Source organism: Salvelinus sp. IW2-2015, linkage group LG26 (assembly GCF_002910315.2).
Source record: "Salvelinus sp. IW2-2015 linkage group LG26, ASM291031v2, whole genome shotgun sequence".
NCBI classification, from domain to species: domain Eukaryota; kingdom Metazoa; phylum Chordata; class Actinopteri; order Salmoniformes; family Salmonidae; genus Salvelinus; species Salvelinus sp. IW2-2015.
In genome coordinates, this window is record NC_036866.1 from 47495556 (window position 1) to 47519634 (window position 24079).

Consider the following 24079-nt stretch of genomic DNA (forward strand, 5'->3'; position numbering starts at 1 on the left):
ACAATTGGCCCAGCGTTGTCCGGGTTAGGGTTTGGCTGGGGTAGGCCGTCATTGTAAATAAGAATTTGTTCTTAATTAGCCTAGTTAAAGATTCAATAAAAAAWTTAAATAAATWAAATAAAGTKTAAAAGTTCATATTCATATCCAAATAATGTTGTTGACTCATCCTATAAATTAGAGACACTTTTACAAAACCCCACCTCAAACAAACCGTTTCAAAAATGCTTGCCATTTCCTCCTGAGGAGGAGCTGGCCAATCAGTGGTCCACTTGCATGAACGTTTTAAAGACTGGTATACTCCCACTTCACTCCAACATTGAAAAGCTTTTTTTTTTTTTTTTTAAACATACTTAATTCCAGGAAAACTATTTCAATCATATTGTTAATTATAGGCCATAAATCTGGAAACACTGGACAGTTACTTTGAAGACAGTTGACCAACAGCAGGGGATTAAATAATATCACAAGAAATTGTGTAACAGCAGGTGACAGTGGACACACTACCGCATTAGCTACATTGTCATTAATTGCAAAACTCGAATGACATGGTTGAACTGAGGATACACSAGGACTCACAACAAAAAGTCATGCGGATCACGGAAAAGCCACAACTTTGTTTTAAAAGCCTTCAGTTGTGATATTCAACAGAATAGGCTACATTTTGYAAGCCTTGCGACTCGCGATGCCCGGGTGTTTGAGCTAATGCGCAGAAGCATCACAACGTGTTTTGAGGAAAAAGGTCACGAACTCTGACCCTGCCTGAAGCAGGAGCAAAAGACAGAAAAATAACATTAATTTATTACCTATACAATAGCGTACAACAAGCAGAGCAGGTAAGACAACTGGATTGTGCGCGAAAGCTGCCATGGAAAAACACGTCATGCATCACACAATGAAGAATACATTTGCCAAGCCAGCAGCCCGAGGGGAAGCTGCCATTAGCTAACGTAGCTAGTTCGTAGACTTTGCTAATGATTCCGGACCAAGAGTGCACCAAAACCGGCAAGTAATGAGATATCAAAACCATACGAATACTCGGTGTTATTTGGCACTAAAAGACAGTGTAGTTAGCTAACTCAAACAAATCGATATTCGTGTGCCAGTTATTAGATAAAACGTGTATGCTAGCAAGCGGGCTAGATGTGAATCCTGTACGAGAATGCTAACTAAAAATACCTAGCGCGAAGAAATTGGTTCGATTTCCGGAGCTGATGTTTGAATATGAACACCTAGCTAAATGTTCGTTTGTATTGGACCAACAACAATTYGAAACGGTTCCAAATTGATTTTCAATTGCTAGCTAACGTTACATTTGTGCGTTCTTATTCCTTGTTGTCAACAGCGAAGTCCCGCCACTCGCKGGCTGCGTTTGTGTATGGGCCTTGAACCCTAGCGTGCTTTAACCCTTCAATGTTGACCTTTCACCTACAGGAAAAGAAATACCTTTATCTTCCGTATCGATTTGAAATAGTTAGCTACTAGACCAGAGCGTGTTTATGTTGTACTTACAACCATCGATATTAACGTATAGCTAGTTAACTAACTAGATTTTGTGTKATATTTCTCAGCTTGGTGAAGACGGCCACAATTGCAGATAACAAGCATGCTAGGCCGTGCAATTCTACCACGATGTGCCCCATAGTTAGCTAGTCAGCTWGCATGCACATTCCGAGTTGATCAACCCCTAACGTCGTTACTCTCACGAAGTTAAGTCAAAACAAAATGAGTCTGTACTACATTGACTAACCCTCCTGTTTTCTCACATTAGTAGCAATTAACGACCTAGCTAGCTTCCTGCATAGGACCTGGGCAGGCATTTCAAAAACATGTTGCTTGCTAGCTAGTAAAACTGACCCATATTCAGTAACATTTGTTGTTATTGTTGGCAGGGCAAACTCGATTTGGTGGATTCTGTTATGATTACAATAAATAAATCACAGCACGTTTTTGGACTCGTTTTACCGGATTAAGTAGAATGCCACTGGAAATGAATGTTGAAAGTTCAATGTATATATCWAAAATTTCAGTTGACAAGACATTTTGATAAATATCCTAATGTCAAAACGCAGTTTGTGTCCAAATCTATGACCAATATGCAGAAACAGATTTCATGTTTAGGTTTCAGAATATCAATCTACACATGTGCCACAATAGTAACAATATCACTTGTATATGTTTTATTTAAAATGAGCACCTTATAAACTGCACACACACCGAAAACCCAGTTTTGACAAGTGGCAATAAATCACTCATAGATATGTGSTCAAAAAAAACATACGGAAACTGGAGATATTCTTTTTACATCAACTGGTTAGAGGACAACCTWCAGAACAGTCATCTACATTTTTGTAAATTCGTTTTTTTTTTTATTCAAGTGGGTCTCCAACGCGGTAGGCTAAGTATAACGCAACACTTCTTTTGTTAATCCATCGATATGAGGTTGAAATCAATAGGACAGGGGGCAAACGTTTGGGGTGTAGCACTGTTTCAACTAACACTATTGAAAGGCCACACGGAAACTTGGAATAACATCTACATGGTTGTTTAGAGGAGACCTTTAGGAGGCTTATCTATACTGAACAAAAAAATTTACTGCAATAATTTCAAAGATTTTACTGAGTTACAGTTCATGTAAGGAAATCARGTCAATTGAAATAMATTCATTAGGCCCTCATCTATGGATTTCACATGACTGGGAATACAGATATGCATCTGTTGGTCAGAGATATCTTTAAAAAATAGGTAGGGGTGTGGATCAGAAAATCAGTCAGTATCTGTCTGACCACCATTTGCCTCATGCAGCGTGACCCATCTTCTTCCCGTAGAGTTGATCAGACTGTTGATTGTGGCCTGTGGAATGTGGTCCCACACCTCTTCCATGGCTGTACGAAGTTGCTGGATATTGGCGGGAACTGGAACAAACTGGTGTACACGTCTATCCAGAGCATCCCAAACAGGCTCAATGGTATGCAGGCCATGGAAGAACTGGGACATTTTCAGCTTCTAGGAATTGTGTACAGATCCTTGCGACATTATCATACTGAAACATGAGGTGATGGAGGCGGTTGAATTGCACAAAAATGGGCCTCAGGATCTCGTCACATTATCTCTGTTCATTCAAATTGTCATCCATAAAATGCAATTGTGTTTGTTGTCTGTAGCTTATGCCTGCCCATACCATAACCMCACCAAGGGGCACTCTGTTCACAATGTTGGCATCAGTAAACTGCTCTCCCACACAATGCCATACACATGGTCTGCGGTTGTGAGGCCGGTTGGACATACTGCCAAATTCTCTAAAACGATGTTGGAGGCAACTTATGGTAAAGGAATGAATATTAAATTCTCTGGCAATAGCTCTTGGTGGACATTCCTGTAGTCAGCATGCCACTAGCACGCTCCCTCAAAACTTGAGACATCTGTGGCATTGTGTTGTGACAAAACGACACATTTTAGAGTGGCCTTTTATTGTCCCCAGCACAAGGTGCACCTAATCAGCTTCTCGAAATGCTACACCTGTCAGGTGGGTGGATTATCTTGGCAAATGAGAAATGCTMACTAAAAGTGACAAACAAATCTGTGCACAACATTTGAGAGAAATAAGATTTTTGTGCATATTGAACATTTCCATACAGAAAAATAACCCCAAACTCAACTCTGTTTTACTCCCGTCACGGTGGAAAACCTTCAGGTCTCTCTTGGTACGCACTCCGATAGCATCTTTCGCACTAGTTCACTGGGCATTATCCCAGTGCACCAAAGTTGGCAACCAACTTTAAGATGCATTACTGCCACCAACTGGACTGGAGTGTGTGGATCTTGTTCATCTTTCAATCACCAACATGATGCTTGTAAAAACCAATGAGTCGATGGGAGAGGCAGGACTTGCAGCACATCAAGCGTTTAAAATAGAACCAAGTTCTATTTTAGAGACTGGCTACTCAGGTGACTGTTGCCGCGTGTGTAGGGCTGTTACAGTGACCCTATTACCGCCACACCAGCGGTCAAGAGTCATGACTGCAGTCAAATTCCACATGCTCAAGCTTTGATGCTCATTAGCAGCCTACCAAACTTGCTAACTGCCTGGTACTCAGCACTCTATTGTCCCGCTAATCACTCTGACAGCAATGCAAATGTGATCTCAAATCAAACACTTCATGAGCCCATGAGCTCATGTTGTGCAATATTTCTATAGGCTATGCAATAGCATGAGAAAATAAAGTTTTGATGGCCTCTATTAAAAAGAGGATCCCATCTTTCTATAGGCTAGGCCTACTATATTTATTTCTCCTCTTTCCTAATATTAAGCACATTCCTTTGCTTTACAACAGGTACAACTGACTAGTTATCCCCTTCCCTTTCCGCTGTTCCGAGACTTAATGGTCCATTCTAAATTGAAATTAATTTCACACATATATTATATAGTATATGTAAAGACAAGCTCTGATGCTCATTGGATCTGACGGGGCTTAAAAACTATTACGGACTACAAAGGGAAACCCAGACGCAAGCTGCCCAGTGATGCGAGCCTACCAGATGAGCTAAATGCCTTTTATGCTCGCTTCGAGGCAAGCAACACTGAAGCATGCATGAGAGCACCGGCTGTTCTGGATGACTGTGTGATAACGCTCTCGGTAGCTGATGTGAACGAAACCTTTAAACAGGTCAACATTCACAAAGCYGCTGGGCCAGACRGATTACCAGGACGTGTACTCAAAGCATGCGCGGACCAACTGGCAAGTGTCTTCACTGACATTTTCAACCTCTCCCTGACMGAGTCTGTAATACCTACATGTTTCAAGCAGATCACCATAGTCCCTGTGCCCAAGGAAGCGAAGGTAACCTGTCTAAATGATTACTGCCCCGTGGCACTGACGTTGGTAGCCATGAAGTGCTTTGAAAGGCTGGTCATGGCTCACATCAACAGCATCCTCCTGGACACCCTAGACCCACTCCAATTCGAATACCGCCCCAACAGATCCACAGATGACGCAATCTCAATCGCACTCCACACTGCCCTTTCTCACCTGGACAAAAGGAACACCTATGTGAGAATGCTGTTCATTGACTACAGCTCAGCATTCAACACCATAGTGCCCACGAAGCTCATCACTAAGCTAAGAACTCTGGGACTAAACACCTCCCTCTGCAACTGGATCCTGGACTACCTGACGGGCTTCCCCCAGGTGGTAAGAGTAGGCAACAACACGTCTGCCACACTGATCCTTAACACTGGGGCCCCTCAGGGGTGTGTACCTAGTCCCCTCCTGTATTTCCTGTTCACCCACGACTGTGTGGCCAAACACGACTCCAACACCATCATTAAGTTTGTTGATGACACAATAGTGGTAGGCCTGATCACCGACAACGATGAGACGACCTATAGGGAGGAGGTCAGAGAACTGGCAGTGTGGTGCCAGGACAACAACCTCTTCCTCAGTGTGATCAAGACAAAGGAGCTGATCGTAGGCTACAGGAAAAGGCGGGCCGAACAGGCCCCCAAAAATCCACTAATTAAGACGGGACTGTAGTGGAGCGGGTCGAGAGTTTAAAGTTCCAAACTATTATGGTCCAAACATCACAAAATACTCGTGAAGAGGGCACAACAAAACCTTTTCCCCCTCAGGAGACTGAAAAGATTTGGCATGGGTCCCCAGATCCTCAAAAGGTTCTACAGCTGCACCATCGAGAGCATCCTGACCAGTTGCATCATTGCCTGGTATGGCAACTGCTCGGCATCTGACCATAAGGCGCTACAGAGAGTAGTGCGAACGGCCCAGTACATTACTGGGGCCAACCTCCCTGCCATCTAGGACCTATACAATAGGCGGTGTCAAAAGAAAACCCATAAAATTGTCAGAGAGTCCAGTCACCCAAGTTATAGACTGTTTTCTCTGCTACCGCACAGCAAGCGGTACCGGAGCACCAAGTCTACGACCACAAGGCTCCTCAACAGCTTCTACCCCCGAGCCACAAGACTGCTGAACAATAAATAAAATCACCACCGGACAATATACATTGAGTACCCCTGCACACTGACTCGGTACCGGTGCCCCCTGTATATAGCCTCGTTATTGTTATATATATATTTTTTGTCTGCTTGGTAAATATTTTTCTTGAATATTAAATAAATACTCTTCTTGAACTGCACTGTTGGTTAAGGGCTTGTAAAGTAAGTATTTTTCACAGTAAAGTCTACAGTTGTTGTATTCGGCGCATGTGACATAAAGTTTGTTTTGAAGTTAAGAATAGTCTGATGGGTGACAATATTAGCCTATCAGTTGTGAATGATGCCCATAGACCTATATGCTGATAAGGTTTGTATCACAACTAAAGTGGCCAAATAACTTCTTGAAATTAAGCACATTTTAATTTGCTTTACAACCGGTGTAGGGCATAACTGGCATGCAATTTGGGGAAGATAATTTTTACCACATTCAACGTTTTTTTACCACAAAACGTGTTTTCCCGTTAATTGATTGCATCTTGGAACGTTCACGCTTGTAGCCTACTGCCGGGTGCGCATTGAAATGGCCTCATTGCTTTTAAAGTTGTTTTGATGCGAGTGGTTGTATTCATTTGGGATCTATCGCATGCCACAACTGTCCCCGAGTATGTTTGGAGTATTTATTTCTCGCATAGAAAGACAAGTTGACCAATAGAATAGGATATAGAATAGAATAGGTCAACTTTTGTACTATGGGGGACAGTAGATTTTTTAAATTTTACTAGGCAAGTCAGTTTAGAACAAATTCTTATTTTCAGTGACGGCCTAGGAACAGTGGCTAATCAACTGCCTTGTTCAGGGGCAGAATGACAGATTTTTACCTTTGTCAGCTCGGGGATTTGATCTTGCAACCTTTCGGTTACAAGTCCAACGCTCTAACCACTAGGCTACCTGCCTCCCCATAGGCTAGTGCTTTTGCTGTTCGTTAGGCCTACTCATCTTGTTGGCAGACAAAGTAAATGTGAACAGTTCTAACATCTTCAATATGCACCTCGGAATTCGATAAGAAGGATGCACGCAGTTGCGTCCCTGATGTGTCTGTCTTCACTTGTAGCCTACTTCGGAGCTGAGATGCCTGTGAGACGGACCCGATCACGWGACAGGCATTGGCTAATCAAAATTTAGATATCTGAGAGGTGCTTTGGCGCACGGTGATTGGCAGCCGGGCGAAGGGAATTATAATTATTATATTCAGCCCAAGGGCACAATGGCCACTTTCGCTGCAAAAGGCATAAAAAWTTTTTTTTTTAGGGGGCATTACGGCCACACAAAGGGGATTTGTATCTACTGTAGCCCACAGCCATATGTCATAGCCAGATCAGGGCCTAACATAAGCGCAACTCACAGTATGCTATTCTGTTCTTCTGAAATAGACTGCATTTTCTTCCTAGTGTGTTTCTTCAGACCTGTCTAAAATAAATAATGCATTTATTGTGACGGTTTAGGCTATATTACATGTATTTATTAAACTTTTTCAAATGTAGATGTTCCAAAGGTCTGCATCGGTGGCTTGTAGCTTTTGTGTGGAAGCCAAGAGCTGCTAAACATGTTTGTTAATTAAAGGTRAATTACCGTGAGACCAGCAGTTACTATTAGCGTGACAATCACAGGCTGACARTTTAATGACCGTCACAGTCCTACGCGCGTGAGCAGTTTGGATGAAATGATTTAAAAACATTTATTTTGCAACATTTGTGTAYGCTAGGTGGCCGGTTTGGTCAGCGTGTAAGTCCTGCGCACCCCAKCATGTGACAAAATCAATGGTACAACACCAAAGATATAGATATATTTTTTAAAGTAATCGATCTTACGTTATCGTGATGACTTAACTTTTATTTTAACATCACCAATCTGAAGTAAAAAAAGATGTCATTCCACAAAATGTTATGGGGTGAAAATGCAAGTTTGTGTAAGGTAGTAACACAAACTGTCCACATTAGGGAAATTAGCGCAATCCAAAATACGTTTTTATATGGCAAAATAATTCAACATGTCAATTAAGATGATAGTATATGTTTCCTAATCACAAACCATTGCAACAATGACATGTATTTCTCACTAATTGAACCATTTTGAGAGTTTAAAAATGCTCTCAAACAACATTTTACCGGGCGCTCTAAACTAGAGCCATAGTGTCTGTGTAGCAGCCTGAACATTTGACGTCCATAATTATGGTATGTAAGAATGTAGGCCTATGTTTGTCCTCTCATTGTATAGACCCGTTACTTGCCCATCCTTATGGCCTAGTACTAACTATATGGTGTCTGTTTTAGAAAAAAAGTATTTCTTTCATGTTTTGCTATGATATTAATAAGCCCATTTGCTACACATCTCACTCTCTGAGAACTTGTTCTGATGCAAATATGTTTATCATCGATTTTCAATGCATACCCAGTAACTGTGAAACRTTCCTTCCTTCCTACACAGTTTGATGTGCCTCCTGGGGCTTTGATGTGAGCAGCAGCAGAAGGAAACAGAATCGGCGTCATGGACGGACAGACTCAGAGGATTCAGCTGGTGTCAGCTGATGGTGGCATGATGGGACACCGTATCCAGGTAATGTCACGGACAGGTCATTTCCTGCCCTGAGACATGGCTGTGACCTCCACGTCTCAGGTTATCCCTTACCCCCAAACTATTGGTCAAGGCTATTATTAGTCAACATCCGCATGACTAGTACCTTCATATGACTTCAAGGTTAGACAATAGCAGAACGTACAGCATCAGGGTTAGATTCCAGTGGAAAGGCATGGGACAGGACACTATTAACAATACTGTTCGTCGGCATTTGATCACACCAAATAGAGCATATTGGCTTCAGACAGTATACTAACTCAACATAATTTGGCTGAAGTATTTCTGTTATTCTCATATAAATTGACTTGATTATTCTCCTCTCCCTCCAGATTGTGACAGACCAGTCCACGGGCCAGAAGATCCAGATCGTCACTGCATTGGAGCAGGGTTCTGGTGGGAAGCAGCAGTTTATCCTGGCYAACGCAGACTACTCCACGGCAGGCAAGGTAATCCTAGCCAAACAAGAAGCCTCGTCCCCGGGCAAGGTGATCCTGGCGGCCCCAGATGGTTCAGGGGTCAACCAGCTGCTGTTTGTCTCCCCTGACCTGGCTGGCCAGCAGATCCAGGTAGAGGCCTCGGCCTGCACTACCAATATTCTAGCCTCTTACTACCTTCTATTCAGAATATTGCTATCCACAAAATTCTGGTTCCCCTAGCACAGATTAAAGCTACGATCTCTGAGTTTTTCAGCAAAACAGCCGCCCGCCATTTGTTTTGGTATACAGCTGAGGGATGGGGTTAGGGAAATGTAACCCCTCTCAAATTCATATGAGACGGCGCTCTATATGCAAGGATTGACATTCCATTTAGTCCAGCACTATGCTTAATCTGTGAGGGAAACAGGCCCCTAGAAGTGTCTTTGACATCTGATATGAATGCCTCTTTTGCTTTTTGTGTGCGTTGTATTTCCAGTTTGTGACGGAAGGGTCAGACCAGGCCCTTTCCAAGCCCGTGGTGGAGTACTGTGTGGTGTGTGGAGACAAGGCCTCAGGTAGGAATGACATGCACTTGAACTGGTCTGACCCTTCTTGAACCCTCTCTTCTCATTGTGTGACTGACCCTGTCCGTCCCTTCCCCTCGCCCAGGTCGTCACTACGGGGCAGTGAGCTGTGAGGGCTGTAAGGGTTTCTTCAAGCGCAGCATCAGGAAGAACCTGGTTTATACATGCAGGGGGTCCGGCGAGTGTGTCATCAACAAGCACCACAGGAACCGCTGCCAGTACTGCAGACTTCAGCGTTGCATGGTTCTGGGCATGAAACAGGACTGTGAGTATCTGCCCCAATCACTTACTGACGTTCACATAGGTATATAATGTCAAACAAACATGCTTCTCTAACATGTCATTTAAAAAATGGTGTCAGTTTGTCAACGTCTGCAATGTTCCACAATGCCCTGTGTTGCTTACTAGTCAGTATGTTTGAGGGGATCAGTTTGAGCAAAGTGGAGGTCTTGATCACATAAAGGCACTCTAAGAACCCAAATCATCTGATTTAATTTATATATTCCAATATTTATTTTTGACTGTCAACATAGTAGCACACAGATGCAATGCTAAATTCCTGTCACTTTTACATTTTGGGATGGTTGTCATGATAAAGGCATGTCATGTGCAAAAAATACACTTCCGAGCAGTTCTTTTTCGATCTGAGCGTTCAGGCAGAGGTCGCATATGGAGGTTTTGTATCAGGATTCAGATCTACTAAAGCCTTGTTCACATTGGCAGTTTGAAGTGACTCGAAACATTTATTTTCCATATCTGATTAAAATCTGTTATTTTTCCTGCGGCCAAAAAGCACATGGAATTACATATTTCAAGCCACATTTGTAGGTGGTTTGAAATCGGATACAAATCAGATTCCTGGCCATGCGACTTGTCTGAACAGTCAAATKAGTTATTTATATGCTGTTGACAGTTTTGAAAAAAGCATGTGGTAGTTAACTAGGGTGTTAATTGTTTACAAACAAATTAGTGAATGTGCTAGAAAGCTAAACAGCTACCTAGCTAGCTAGTTGACTGCTGTGGCTAGCCAAAAAGGACGTCGTTTTGAAAGTTGGATCATCTTATCCTTTGAAACTTTAAAAGCATTCGTACACTATGATTTTTAACATTCAAAGCAACTGGGAAATATCCATGGCTGGCATTGTTGTCACCTTAGCTTGATACATAACTTCCGAGTGATCGGAAGCACGAGCACCACCACCAATCAGCCTACACCACTGCGCACACATCCGTTGTTGCTATGACAACTGGCGTAGACATGTCAGCAAATGACTGCTGTCTGAACATACCCAAATCCTATTTGGTCACTTGTAACTTGCTGTTTGGACAGTCAGTATTCAAAAATTGATTTGAAAAACAAAACTTATTTGAGCATTATGGCCTGCAATGTGAACAAAGCTTTAGACTATTTTTACACAGGCAGCCCAATTTTTGGGCAAAAGATCAGAATTGAGCTGCCTGTGTAAACACAGCCATATGGAGGTGGTATGAATCGTAAATCAAAAGATCAGATTCCATGTGTTTTTTTGTTGTTGTTTGCTGTTTACACATTAGGAAAATATCAGATATGCAAATGAATTGGCGAAATATCTTAATTTAGCTGCCTGTGTATACAGCCATAATGAGTAGTTATTTGGGATGGAAGGTGATTTGTAAATCACTGGTTCTGTGTAGTCCGACTGCAATGCAGTCGATCACAAAATGCACATAAGCACGGTGGATTAAAGTTAACTGTTCTCTTCCTGTCTCTCAGCCGTTCAGTGTGAGAGGAAGCCRGTGGATGTATCCAGAGAGAAGTCTATCAACTGTGCTGCGTCTACAGAGAAGATCTACATCAGGAAGAACCTGTGTAGTCCCCTGGCTGCCACGCCCACCTTCGTCACTGACAAGGAGACCGCCAGGTACTACAAGGAGACAGCCAGGTACTGCAGCTGGCTTAAGGGCCCCATCACATTGAGCAACGCAGCATACAATTATAAAACCAACTCTATGTATTTCATTGGGGAAGTTGGTTTGGAGTGGTGGAATATAGGCGCATGAGGTCACACCAAACACCTGCAAACACAGCCTCAAAAGGCACAGGGTACATACTCCACTGTAATCTCTGTGCGGGATGCGTTACCAGTGTGTGTGAGCCCTAATTAATTAATTGATGTTACTGACTGGCTGGAGTGGACACACCTGTGTTCCCATGTMGAAATCAGTCCATAGAGTCCACTCAGAGAGAAAGAGGCGAAGTCAGAGGGATAACTGGTCCCAAAATCTGTCTTCTCCAGCAGGTGGCATTTTGAATTTTTTCCATTTACCGAGCAAGGAGTTTTTGTWTGAAGGTTAGTAAGAGGGTTGAATTTGGTTAACAAAAAATATAATTGTGTGGCTTATTTGATCAAATAGAAGTTCCGTAATGCTTAGGTTGCACTGATATAAGTAGGACACGTGGCAACTTCGGGGGAAAAACCCACTTTATATCGGAGTTGTTCCTGTTCACGCGTATCTGCCCAACCTCCATTTTTTATTTTTGTTGTTAGTGGCCACTTGAGTATCTGACACCTTGCCCAAACCGGCTGCGCGCGTGTGCTATTGTGCATAAATTTATTTTGCCCCCCCCACCAAACGCGATCACGACACGCAGGTTAAAATATCAAAACAAACTCTGAACCAATGACATTAATTTGGGGACAGGTCGAAAAGCATTAAACATGTATGGTAATTTCGCTAGTTAGCTTGCTCTTGCTAGCTAACGTTAATTTGTCCTATTTAGCTAGCTTGCTGTTGCTAGCTAATTTGTCCTGGGATATAAACATTGAGTTGTTATTTTACCTGAAATGCACAAGGATCTCTACTCCGACAATTAATCCACACATAAAACGGCCAACCGAATCGTTTCTAGTCATCTCTCCTCCTTCCAGGCYTTTTCATCGTTTAAATTATATGGTGATCGCATCTAAACTTTCATTGTATTACCATGACTACCGGCAAAACAGTTCGTCTTTCTATCACCCACGTGGGTATAACCAATGAGGAGATGGCATGTGGGTACCTGCTTCTATAAACCAATGAGATGGCACGTGGCTACCTGCTTCTATAAACCAATGAGGAGATGGGAGAGGCAGGCCTTGCAGCGCGATCTGCGTCAGAAATAGGAACGACATCTGTTTTAGCCCTTGGTGTCGCGCAAGCAGTGTGGGTGCAATAATTGAATAACATGGATTTCTAAATTTATTTTGCGACGCACGCGACGTGTCCGGTCTGGTCAGCATGTGAGAAGACTAACCACTGCTTCAGCAGTCTCAATCGTTCATAATTTGACCTCCAATTAATCTGCACTGATTGGAAAATACTACACAGGTGAAAACAATATCGTGGAAGTTCAACATTGGCTGAGTTTAGACAGGCAGCCCAGTTCTGATATTTTTTTCACTAATTGGCCTTTTGACTAATCAGATCAGCTCAGAAAAAGATCCGATGTRAACAGATCTGATGTGATTGGTCAAAAGACTTGGGGTGCCTGTCTAAACGCATCCAAAATAGGCTAGCTTGCAACCTTTTTTCCAGATTAGTGTAAATGAAGAGGATGGTTAGGGTAAACGGAATGACTGTATAGCCATTTGGCTGCGTTTATACAGGCAGCCCAATTCTGATCTTTTTCCACTAACTGGTCTTTTGACCGATCAGCTCTTTTGCCATTAATTGGGCAAAATATCAGAAWTAGGCTGCCTGTGTAAACGCAACCTTCGAGATCTCTGTGGGATTAGATGGTAGAATTGAAGKGTTGTTTGTGTTTGCAGATCAACTAGTTTGCTGGAGTCGAGCATGCTCCTCAACATCCAGCAGCCATTCCCCAAGCTGGAGAACACCATCCTGCTCCCGACATCCCCTGAATCGGTTAGTAACTGCAGCACACGTGGGGGGCACAATATACAAATGAATTTCATAGTTAGCTCGCCTTCAGAAATGATTCATACCCCTTGACTCATTCCACATTCAGTTACAGCTTAAATTCTAAATGGGTAAAATAGATTTGAGATGTTTAATTTTCACTAAATTTGCAAAACTGTTTAAAAACATGTTTTCACTTTATTATTATGGGGTATTGTGTGTAGAAACAAAAATCTATGTAATCCATTTTGAGTTCAGGCTGTAACACAACAAAATGTGGAATAAGTCAAGGGGTATGAAGACCTTCTGGAGGCACACTATAAGTGAAGACCATCTCTTCCAGGGCAATAGGAGACACCGTATTTATATTTATACTCAGCCGAAGGCTGGAAGAATCAAACCAATTTAGGATTGGACAAAATGCTGGTGCATAGAAATACTATTTTAAAGTTCGGTGTGGGTAGTCTTCCTACGTCTTTCCCTCTTTGTAATTGTTCATTTTATCCGGGAAACTGCAGTTTTATTGAAACCGCACTGGATTTGTTTCCGATAGCCAGAAAGGAAACAAAGCATTGAACTACAGCAATTCAGCCTTGGCAATATATTCATTTTGACAATAGATATTCTGCCGGTTAAAGCAACTGGGATGTTAGTCTGTGATGAGGTCTGATTKAATCTATTTGAGCATCCTGTTAAAGTTTCAGGCAATTGTTTTATCTAAGGAAGGAAATATATCTATTCACAAATATTTAAAATGGGGAAACGATTGGGACTCCAAAAGTAGAGGTATCCATTATTAATAGTGGTGCTGATTTTCCCTTGTGCCTCTCSATAGAATGACCCATGTCAGGGTGACCTGAGCACGCTGGCCAACGTGGTGACATCATTGGCTCACCTGAACAAGGCCCGGGAGATGAAYGACATTACAGACGGCAATGACCTAATGGGTATGGACGACACCCTTAGCAACGGAGACAGCTCAATGACGGATCTCCAAGGAGACGAACAGACCGCCAGTGACATTACGCGGTGAGGAGATTTCTTATACAGGATTTTAAAGCTACTTTCTGGAATTTGTTTTATGCAGAATGCCATCCCCGCCACTTTTTTTTGGTATACATTTGAGGGATAGGGCTAGGGACGTACAGCACAGCCCTTCTGAAAATCCATAGACGGTTCTCTAGATACTTAGACTGACAGTCCATAATACCCACATGATAGTTTAAAACTTTTTGTAGCTAGACAAAATGTATTTCGCCATTAAACGAATTCTCAGATCCCAGATTGTATCTATTTTTAACCCCCTGCAGTCGATTAAATCCAAGTTACATAACAACAACAAAAACATACAAATCTGTAAGTTTAAGTTAGAGATGTTTTTTTGAATTGGCTGCATCTCAAATCTATCGCATCCGCCAGTGTCGCATTTCCGCATCTGCGGTGAAAGGTGGCAGAGCTAGTGTGGTGTTTGTCAGACCATGATACATCCCTAAAATCGGGCTTCTCACGTAAATGTCTGCAGTGTCCGTATGGTTTGACCTACGGGGGAGACTCACGAACACGATGGTGTTCTCCGTTTTGCTCTACGAGGAGACTCGTCCGAAGTCTGTACCGTTGATGTGCCAACTTCTGTTTGCTACTGTCTGAACCGCTTGGGCTATAAACTAATGGGGCCCCACTGTGGAAAGGGGAGATTCTCACAAACACAATGGTGCTCTGTTTTGCTCTAGGACCACCACAAGTGTTACTGGACTCGTCTGAAGGTACCGGTTAAAAAAAAGAATGGAAGTATGAAGGTAGTTTTGTGCCTACTCAAAAAAGGGGTTCAATATGTATAATTTAAAAAAAAATACAAAATACTTCCTGTTTTTTAAATTTATTTTGTTTTTACATCTCCTAGATTTAAGACGGACACTTCAAAACCTTGTTTCTTATTTTCTGACTGTCCTTTTTGCCATTTATGAATGTGTTATTCAAGGTGTTTCTATGGGCTTCAGTTGTAAAGGCCAACATCTACCTAAAATTCCAAATCAAATAGCTAAATGATCCATATTATGACCATCTTAAAACAATTCCATATGTCAGCTTAGCATCCTCCCTTCCCCAACGTCTTTAAAGGATTTTAATAGGTAAAATGTCATGTGCTTGGATTGACTAACGGCAGTATTGATTTTAGAGCTGATAAATGTTCTGAGTGTATCAGAAGGAACTTAGGGGTTGTGTTTTCTGTATATCATGGGGCTCAAATTGAATWTTTTTCCCAGTCAAGGGCCATGTGGTTCCTGTGTTCCTGCCTCAGTTAATTAGGTTACGTGCTGGTTAGATATTTCCTATCCCAAGATCTGTCAAGCTTGAAGCTTGTTTTCCTTTCTGCAGTCTATTTCTGTATCACTTCCTGAATCTCAACACTAATAGACATATTTACCTCTAAGAAAGTAAAGACAATAGAAGTACTTTTAGCGATGAATACAGTGCCTTCAGAAAGTATTCACACCCCTTGACTTTTTGTTGTGTTACAGCCTGAATTTAAAATGGATTACATTGAGATTTATTGGTCACTGGCCTACACACAATACCCCATAATGTCAAAGTGGAATTATGTTTAGAATTTTTTTAAACAAATGAATAAAAAATTCAAAGCAGAAATGTCTTGACAATAAATAAGTATTCAGCCCCTTTCTTATGGCAGGCTTTAATAAGTTCAGGAGTTTAACTGTGCTTAACAACCTAAATTAAGATCTTTCGCCAACAACCATGCATTCTGTTTGCACTAAAGTAATACTGCAAAAAATGTGGCAAAGCAATTCACTTTTTGTCCTGAATACAGTGTTATGTTTGGGGCAAATCCAATACAAGACATTACTGAGTACCACTCTCCATATTTTCAAGCATAGTGGTGTCTGCATCATGTTATGGCTATGCTTGTAATCACTAAGGACCGGGGACTTTTTCAGGACTAAAATTAAAAGAAATGGAGCTAAGCACAAGCATAAWYCTAGCGGAAAATCTGGTTGTCTGCTTTCCCAGACACTGGAAGATTAATTCACCTTTCAGCAGGACAATAACCTAAAACACAAGGCCAAATCGACACTGGAGTTGCTTACCAAGAAGACAGTGAATGTTCCTGAGTAGCCGAGGTAGATTKAAGTCAAAACTACGGCAAGACCTGAAAATGGTTGTCTAGCGAAGCTCAACAACCAATTCGACAGAGCTTGAAAATATTTTCGGAAGAATAATGGGGAAATGTTGCATAATCCAGGTGTCGAAAGCTCTCAGACTTACGCAGAAATACTTTATGTAAATTAGATTTCTGTATTTAATTTGTAATAAATGTGTAAAAATGTCTAAACATGTTTACACTTTGTCATTGAGGTATTGTGTGTAGAGAGTGATATAGAACATCTATTTAATCCATTTTGAATTCAGGCTGTAACACAATAAAATGTGGAATAAGTCATGCGGTTTGAGTACTTTCTGAAGGCACTAAGTGTACTAGTTTGAACTCTCCTGTGTGTGTGTGTGTAAAGGGCTTCTACACTACAGAGCCAAAACAGAGATGTACTGAGCTGGCCTGATTTACGTATCCACCATAATTGATGGAACTGTGCTGGAAAGGACAATGAGAAAATAAAATATCAGAGCCAGAAGAGTTTGGTTTTGAGTCGGCACTATAGTGTGAATCGAGCACTAATTTGTTGATTGACTTGTTTTGTTGTCTCGCTCTCCCACCTCCCCAGAGCGTTTGACACCCTGGCCAAGGCCTTGAATCCTGGTGATGGCTCAGCGGCCTCTCTGGAGGCCACGTTGCAGTTGATGTCAGGGGACCAGTCGGGCCCTGTGGTGGAGCTGGAGGGGCCCCTTCTCTCAGACAGCCACGTCCCCTTCAAGGTGAGGCCCAGGGGCCATGCTCAAAAGTAGTCCACTATAAAGTGAAAAGGGTGCCACTTGGGACGCTACCCCACTCAAAGGCCCAGGGCCTGACCAAAACACCTGATTTAAAAATGGATCTATCTTAAAATKGAAATTTGTTCTCAGTACGTTGTAGAGTGCTTAAAGAATCAAGAGGCCCTAAACTCACTTGCTATGACAACTTCATTTCCCTGCAGGGATTAATAAAGTATAATTAATCAACTTAAACATTTTTTTTTTTGAATGTCTAGGCCCATTCTTTCTCAACCATGATGTCTCTCTTGCTCACTCTCTTTAGTTGATGATGCCTTTGCCCATGCCTGAGTACCTAAACGTGAACTACATCTGTGAGTCGGCCTCAAGGCTCCTCTTCCTGTCCATGCACTGGGCGCGCTCCATACCTGCCTTCCAAGCCTTGGGGTGAGTCCCTACCTACCTACTGCTCTCATTCTGTGTCTCTAATTCTCTTACACTGAATTGGAAGATGTAAGTATTCAGACCGCTTTACTTTTTTCACATTTTGTTACATTACAGCCTTATTCTAAAATGGATTAAATAAATGTTTTACCTCAACGATCTGCACACAATACCCCATAATAACAAAGCGAAAACAGGTTTTTAGAAATTTTTGCAAAAAAAACAAAATACCATATTTACATAAGTATTCAGACCATTTGCTATGAAACTCGAAATTGAACTCTGGGTGCATCCTGTTTCCATTGATCATCCTTAATGTTTCTACAATTTGATTRGAGTCCATCTGATGTAAATTCAATTGATTGGACATGATTTGAAAAGCCCCACACCTGTCTACATAAGGTCCCACAGTTGACAGTGCATGTCAGAGCAAAAAGAAAGCYGTGAGGTCGAAGGAATTGTCCGTAGAGCTCCGAGACAGGATTGTGTCGAGGCACAGATCTGAATAAGGGTACCAAAACATTTCTGTAGCATTGAAGGTCCACAATAACACAGTGGCCTCCGTCATTCTTAAATGGAAGATGTTTGGAACCACCAAGACTCTTCCTAGAGCTATCCGCCTGGCCGAACTGAGCAATCGGGGGAGAAGGGCCTTGGTCAGGGAGTTGACCAATAACCTGATGGTCAGGTGTTCATGATGGTCAAGCTCTGGAGTTCCTCAGTGGCGATGGGGAGAACCTTCCAGAAAGACAACCATCTCTGCAGCACTCCACCAATCAGGCCTTTATGGTAGAGTGGCCAGATGGAAGCCACTCCTCAGTAAAAGGTACATGACAGCCCATTTGGAGTTTGCCAAAAGGCATCTAAAGGACTCTCAGACCATGAGAAACAAGATTCTCTGGTCTAATGAAACCAAGATGGAACTCTTTGGCCTGAATGCCAAGTGTCACGCCAGGAGGAAACCTGGCACCATCCCTACGGTGAAGCATGGTGGTGGCAGCATCATGCTGTGAGGATGTTTTTCWGCAGGAAGACTGGGACACTAGTCAGGATTGAGGCAAAGATGAACAGAGCAAAGTACAGAGAAATCATTGATGAAAACCTGCTCCAGAGCGCTCAGGACCTCAACAGGACAACGACCCTAACCACACAGCCAAGACAACGCAGAAGTGGCTTCGGGACAGGTTTCTGAATGTCCTTGAATGGCCCAGCTAGAGCCCAGACTTCACCTCAATCGAACATCTCTGGAGAGACCTGAAAATAGCTGTGCAGCAACGCTCCCCATCCAACCTGACAGAGCTTGAGAGGATTTGCAGAGAAGACTGGGAGAAACTCCCCAAATACAGGTGTGCCAAGCTTGTAGTGTCATACCCAAGAAGACTCAAGGCTGTAATCACTGCCAAAGATGCTTCAACAAAGTACTGATTTAAAGGGTCTGAATAGTTATGTAAATGTGATATTTCAGTTTTCAAATTAGCAACAATTTCTAAAAACCTGCTTTGTCATTATGGGGTGTTGTGTGTGTGGATTGAGGGGGGGGGGGGGGACAAGTTAATCAATTTTAGAATAAGGCTGTGGCGTAACAAAATGTGGAAAAAGTCGAGGGGTCTGAATACTTTCCAACGGCACTGTATATGCAAACAGCCATGTGTATCAGTCAGCCTTTTTCTGCCTACTGGCCAGAGCACCAAAATGGAAGTATTTGTGTGTCGTCCTCTGATTTTTAAATGCAGTGTATATTAATGTATTCTCCATGCATGCATTTTAATAAATTAAATGAAATGCATCCTATATTTCCCAGTGATAATGACATTAACCTGGTGAAGTCCTGTTGGAACAAACTGTTTGCCCTGTGCCTGGCTCGATGCTCCAACGTTTTGAATGTTGTCTTTTCTCCATAGGGGTCTCGATAATGACATTAACCTGATGAAGGCTTGTTGGAACGAGCTGTTTGCTCTGGGCCTGGCTCAGTGCGCCAACGTTATGAATGTCGCCACCATCCTGGCTGCCATCATCAACCACCTGCAGACCAGCCTACAAGAAGGTACAGGAGGTGATTGTACAAATGAATACATATTTGTCACAATATTTACAATAATTGCCAGCAGATTTTTATCCAAAGCGCCTTCCAGTATGGGGAGTGTGATTTTATGCAGCAAACATATTTCCAGGCTCGGGGGCGGAAGGGTAGCCTAGTGGTTAGAGCGTTGGGCTAGTAATCGAAAGGTTGCAAGTTCGAATCCCCGAGCTGACAAGGTACAAATCTGTGTTTCTGCCTGAACAAGGCAGTTAAGAACACAGTTCCTAGGCCGTCATTGAAACTAAGAATTTGTTCTTAACTGACTTGCCTAGTTAAATGCCTAGTTAAATAAAGGTTAAAAAAAAAATCTCAATGGATAAAAATCTGTCCTCCACGTTGTCTCCTCTTTTTCATAATCTGGACTGATTCGAAAAGACTTGACTGGGAAAAACAATATGGTGGAAAGGAAGCTCATTAGGCTAGCTTTCACCTGGTCATTTTCTTTTGAAAGATCAGTGCATATGAAGGAGAGGAAGGATTTTAGACAAAGAGCCCCAGTGTCCTCCAGTCTTCCTCTTGTGTTCATTCCCTGTTCCCCCCCTGCAGAGAAGCATCTGCTGAGTCAGAGCCACAGTAGGTGTTTGTTGTTGTGGGGAAAACATGGKGGCGTTTATAGTATTATAAATGATTTACGTTCCCCTGTTTCCCCCCTATAGAGAAGCTGTCACCAGAGCGAGTGAAGCTGGTGATGGAACACATCTGGAGGATGCAGGAGTTCTGTAACRGCATGGCCAAGCTGTCCCCTGACTCGTATGAATACGCCTACCTCAAAGCCATCGTCCTCTTTAGCCCTGGTGAGTGGTGGCTGGAGAGAGGGATTAAAGAGGGAGGGGAAGGAGAATACAGAGTTTCATTATATATCATGGAATGATGCATTATGTAACTCAGTGTTGCAAAGAGTAATTGGTCACATTCCAGACAGTGCAAAGCATCCACGGAGAGAGGGGGAGAAGATAAAATGTGTTAGTTTTGAAATTAGATTGTAAAGTGCTAATACACTATATGGCCAAAAGTATATGGATACCCCTTTCAAATTAGTGGATTTGGCCATTTCAGCCACACCCGTTGCTGACAGGTGTATAAAATCGAGTACACAGCCATGCAATCATTGGCAGTAGAATGACCCGTACTGAAGAGCTCAGTGACTTTCAACATGGCACCGTCATAGGATGCAACCTTTCCAACAAGTCAGTTCGTAAAATTTCTGGCCTGCTAGAGCTGCCCCGGTCAACTGTATGTGCTGTTATTGTGAAGTGGAAATGTCTAGGAGCAACAACGGCTCAGCCGAGAAGTGATAGGCCACACAAGCTCACAGAACGGGAAACACTGAGTGCTGAAGTGAATAGCTCATAAAAATCACTCACTGACGAGTTCCAAACTGCCTCTGGATGCAACGTCAGCACCAGGACTGTTAGTCGGGAGCTTCATGAAATGGGTTTACATAGCCAAGCAGCCGCACAAGCCCAAGATCACCATGCGCAATACCAAGTGTCTGCTGGAGTGGCGTAAAGCTTGCTGCCATTGGACTCTAGAGCAGTGGAGACGCATTCTATGGAGTGATGAATCTTGCTTCACCATTTGGCAGTCCGACGAACAAATCTGGGTCTGGCAGATGCCAGGAGAACGCTGCCTGCCCTACTGCATAGTGCCAACTGTAAGGTTTGGTGGAGGTGGAATATTGGCCTGGGGCTGTTTTTTATAGTTCAAGCTAGGCCCCTTTGTTCCAGTGAAGAGAGATCTTAACGCTACAGCATACAATGACATTCTAGACGATTCTGTGCTTCCTCAATCAACATGACAATGCCCCTGTGCGCAAAGCGAGGTCCATTCAGAAATGGTTTGTTGAGATCGGTGTGGAAAAACTTGACTGGCCTGCACAGAGCCCTGACCTCAACCTCATCTAACACCTTTGGGATGAATTGGAATGCAGACTGCAAGCCAGGCCTAATCGCCCAAAACTAATGCTCTTGTCGCTGAATGGAAGCAAGTCCCCGCAGCAATGTTCCAGCATCTATTGGATAGCCTTCCCAGAAGAGTGTAGGCTGTTATAGCAGCAAAGGGGGGACCAACTCCAGATTAATGCCCAGGATTTTGGAATGAGATGTTCGACGAGCAGGAGTCTACATACTTTTGGCAATGTAGCGTACATGAGAAACTGTTGCATGACGCAACTCACTTCTGTGAAAAATGTTGTCACACAATTACGCTCATTGGGCCAACCTCCTGGACACAGATTATGCGCATATATATATATATATATATATATATATATATATTGAATTAAAAAAAAGGGAGTTATTATAAATGCAGAGTTGCACCCTTTCCTTTTGCTTAATCTACTTGTTCTGTGTCTTTGCCAAGAACTATACTGAACAAAAATATAAACGCAACAATTTCAATGATTTTACRGAGTTCATATGTTGAAATCAGTCAATTTTAAATAATTAATTAGASCYTTATCTATGGATTTCACATGACTGGGAATAAAGATTTGCATCCCGTTACCTATACCTTAAAATAMATGTGCCTTACATTGGGCTTCAGGATCTCGTCACGGAATTTCTGTGCATTCAAATTGCCATCGATTTAAAATGCAATTTGWGTTCATTGTCTGTAGTTTATGCCTGCTTATACCATAACCCCAATGGCACTATGTTGACATCAGCAAACCGCTCGCCCACATGACGCCATACACGTGGTCTGCAGTTGTGAGTCAGGTTGGACGTACTGCCAAATTCTCTAAAATGACGTTGGAGGCGGCTTATGGTAGAGGATTCTATGGCAACAGCTCTGGTGGACATTCATGCAGTCAGCATGCCAATTGCATGYTCCCTCKWCGCTTGAGACATCTGTGGAATTGTTGTGACACAACTGCACATTTTAGATTGGCCTTTATTTTCCCCAGCACAAGGTGCACCTGTGTAATGATCATGCTGTTTAATCAGCTTCMCGATATGCCACAGCTGTCAGGTGGATGGATTATCTTGGCAAAGGAGGGATGTAAACAAATTTGTGCACACCATTTGAGAGAAATACGTTTTTTGTGCGTATTAAGAATTTCTGGGATCATTTATTTGACTTCAAGAAACATAGGACCAACACTTTACATGCGTTTTTATATTTTTGTTAAGTGTATAAAAGACAGCAGTAAAATGGAAACATGTAGACAGTCAGTGACGGTTGTTTGGTACCATGGTGATTTACCCGATTGTCTCTGATGCGATACCTTTCCTTTTGTTTATGAACTTGTTCTCTGTGTGTGTGCGCATGCTATAGACCACCCAGGCATTGACAACACCTTACAGATTGAGCGGTTCCAGGAGAAGGCTTACATGGAGCTACAGGACTATGTTACCAGGACCTACCCAGAAGACTCCTATCGGTCAGTAACTCGCTACATTTTACCACTAAATCCAACTATAACATATTTTCCTCTCTCATTCATCTTCCAATTCTGTTTCTCTCCCACTGTCTTTGCCTTTAATTAAATTGTCACATTCTAATGCTTTCCTGTCTTCAATTATAAATGATTTATTGGCATGACATTCACATGAATATTATTGCCAAAGGAAAGATCCATAACATTATAAAATGTCTCTACCCGTCAGGTTATCCAAGCTGCTGCTGCGGCTCCCGGCCCTGCGGCTGATGAGTGCAGCGGTGACCGAGGAGCTGTTCTTCGCTGGCCTCATCGGCAACGTGCAGATAGACAGCATCATCCCTTACATCCTCAAGATGGAGTCCACCGACTACAACAGCCAGGTGGCCACTGGAGTCTGACCTTTTGACCTGACCCACTCCGACCTGGTCACCACAGCAGCCAGAAGCATCTCCTGGTCACCGTGGCAACATCACCTGCAGGACAACTGTAGGGCTGTAGGCAAACTTCCAAGGTAAAAATGCAGGGTCGTGTTCATTAGGGCACACCATTAGCAAAAAGTTCAGATAGTGCCTCCATGTTTTTAATTTTTCACTCCATTTTGGACGGTTTTCTTTCCGTTTCGTACCTACTGAACACAACCCAGGTTGGCTGCATTGCTGTGTGTCCACCTCCCTAAACAGAATCTGAAGGTTTTCWCAATGGAATCAGATGACCTTCAATGCTGAAACAATCCTCTTCTTTGACAACCTGATAATAGCTCAWGAAGGAAGACTGTAGTCCACACCCATACAGCCGCCACGCCTGCTGTTATCCTCCGCTTCAACAAAT

General features: G+C 42.6%; 1 protein-coding gene across 6 annotated transcripts; it reads left to right on the forward strand.

Moving 5' to 3' along the window:
• Positions 1-360: 360 nt before the first annotated feature.
• LOC111952543 (nuclear receptor subfamily 2 group C member 1-A) lies at positions 361-23808 on the forward strand. Of its 6 annotated transcripts, none has more exons than XM_070435342.1 (14): positions 361-833; positions 8435-8563; positions 8914-9150; positions 9497-9575; positions 9670-9849; positions 11338-11485; positions 13373-13469; positions 14299-14492; positions 17201-17351; positions 17671-17792; positions 19691-19842; positions 20526-20663; positions 23146-23251; positions 23478-23808. In XM_070435342.1, exons 2-14 carry the CDS (start codon positions 8495-8497, stop codon positions 23647-23649), a joined length of 1845 nt encoding a protein of 614 aa, XP_070291443.1. In that variant the 5' UTR covers positions 361-833; positions 8435-8494; the 3' UTR covers positions 23650-23808. The 6 variants fall into 6 exon arrangements, with proteins under 6 accessions (XP_070291443.1, XP_070291442.1, XP_070291445.1 ...); XM_070435341.1 differs by lacking the exon at positions 361-833 and adding an exon at positions 840-1002; XM_070435344.1 differs by lacking the exon at positions 361-833 and adding an exon at positions 840-1002 and having other exon boundaries at positions 19691-19833.
• Positions 23809-24079: the final 271 nt, after the last annotated feature.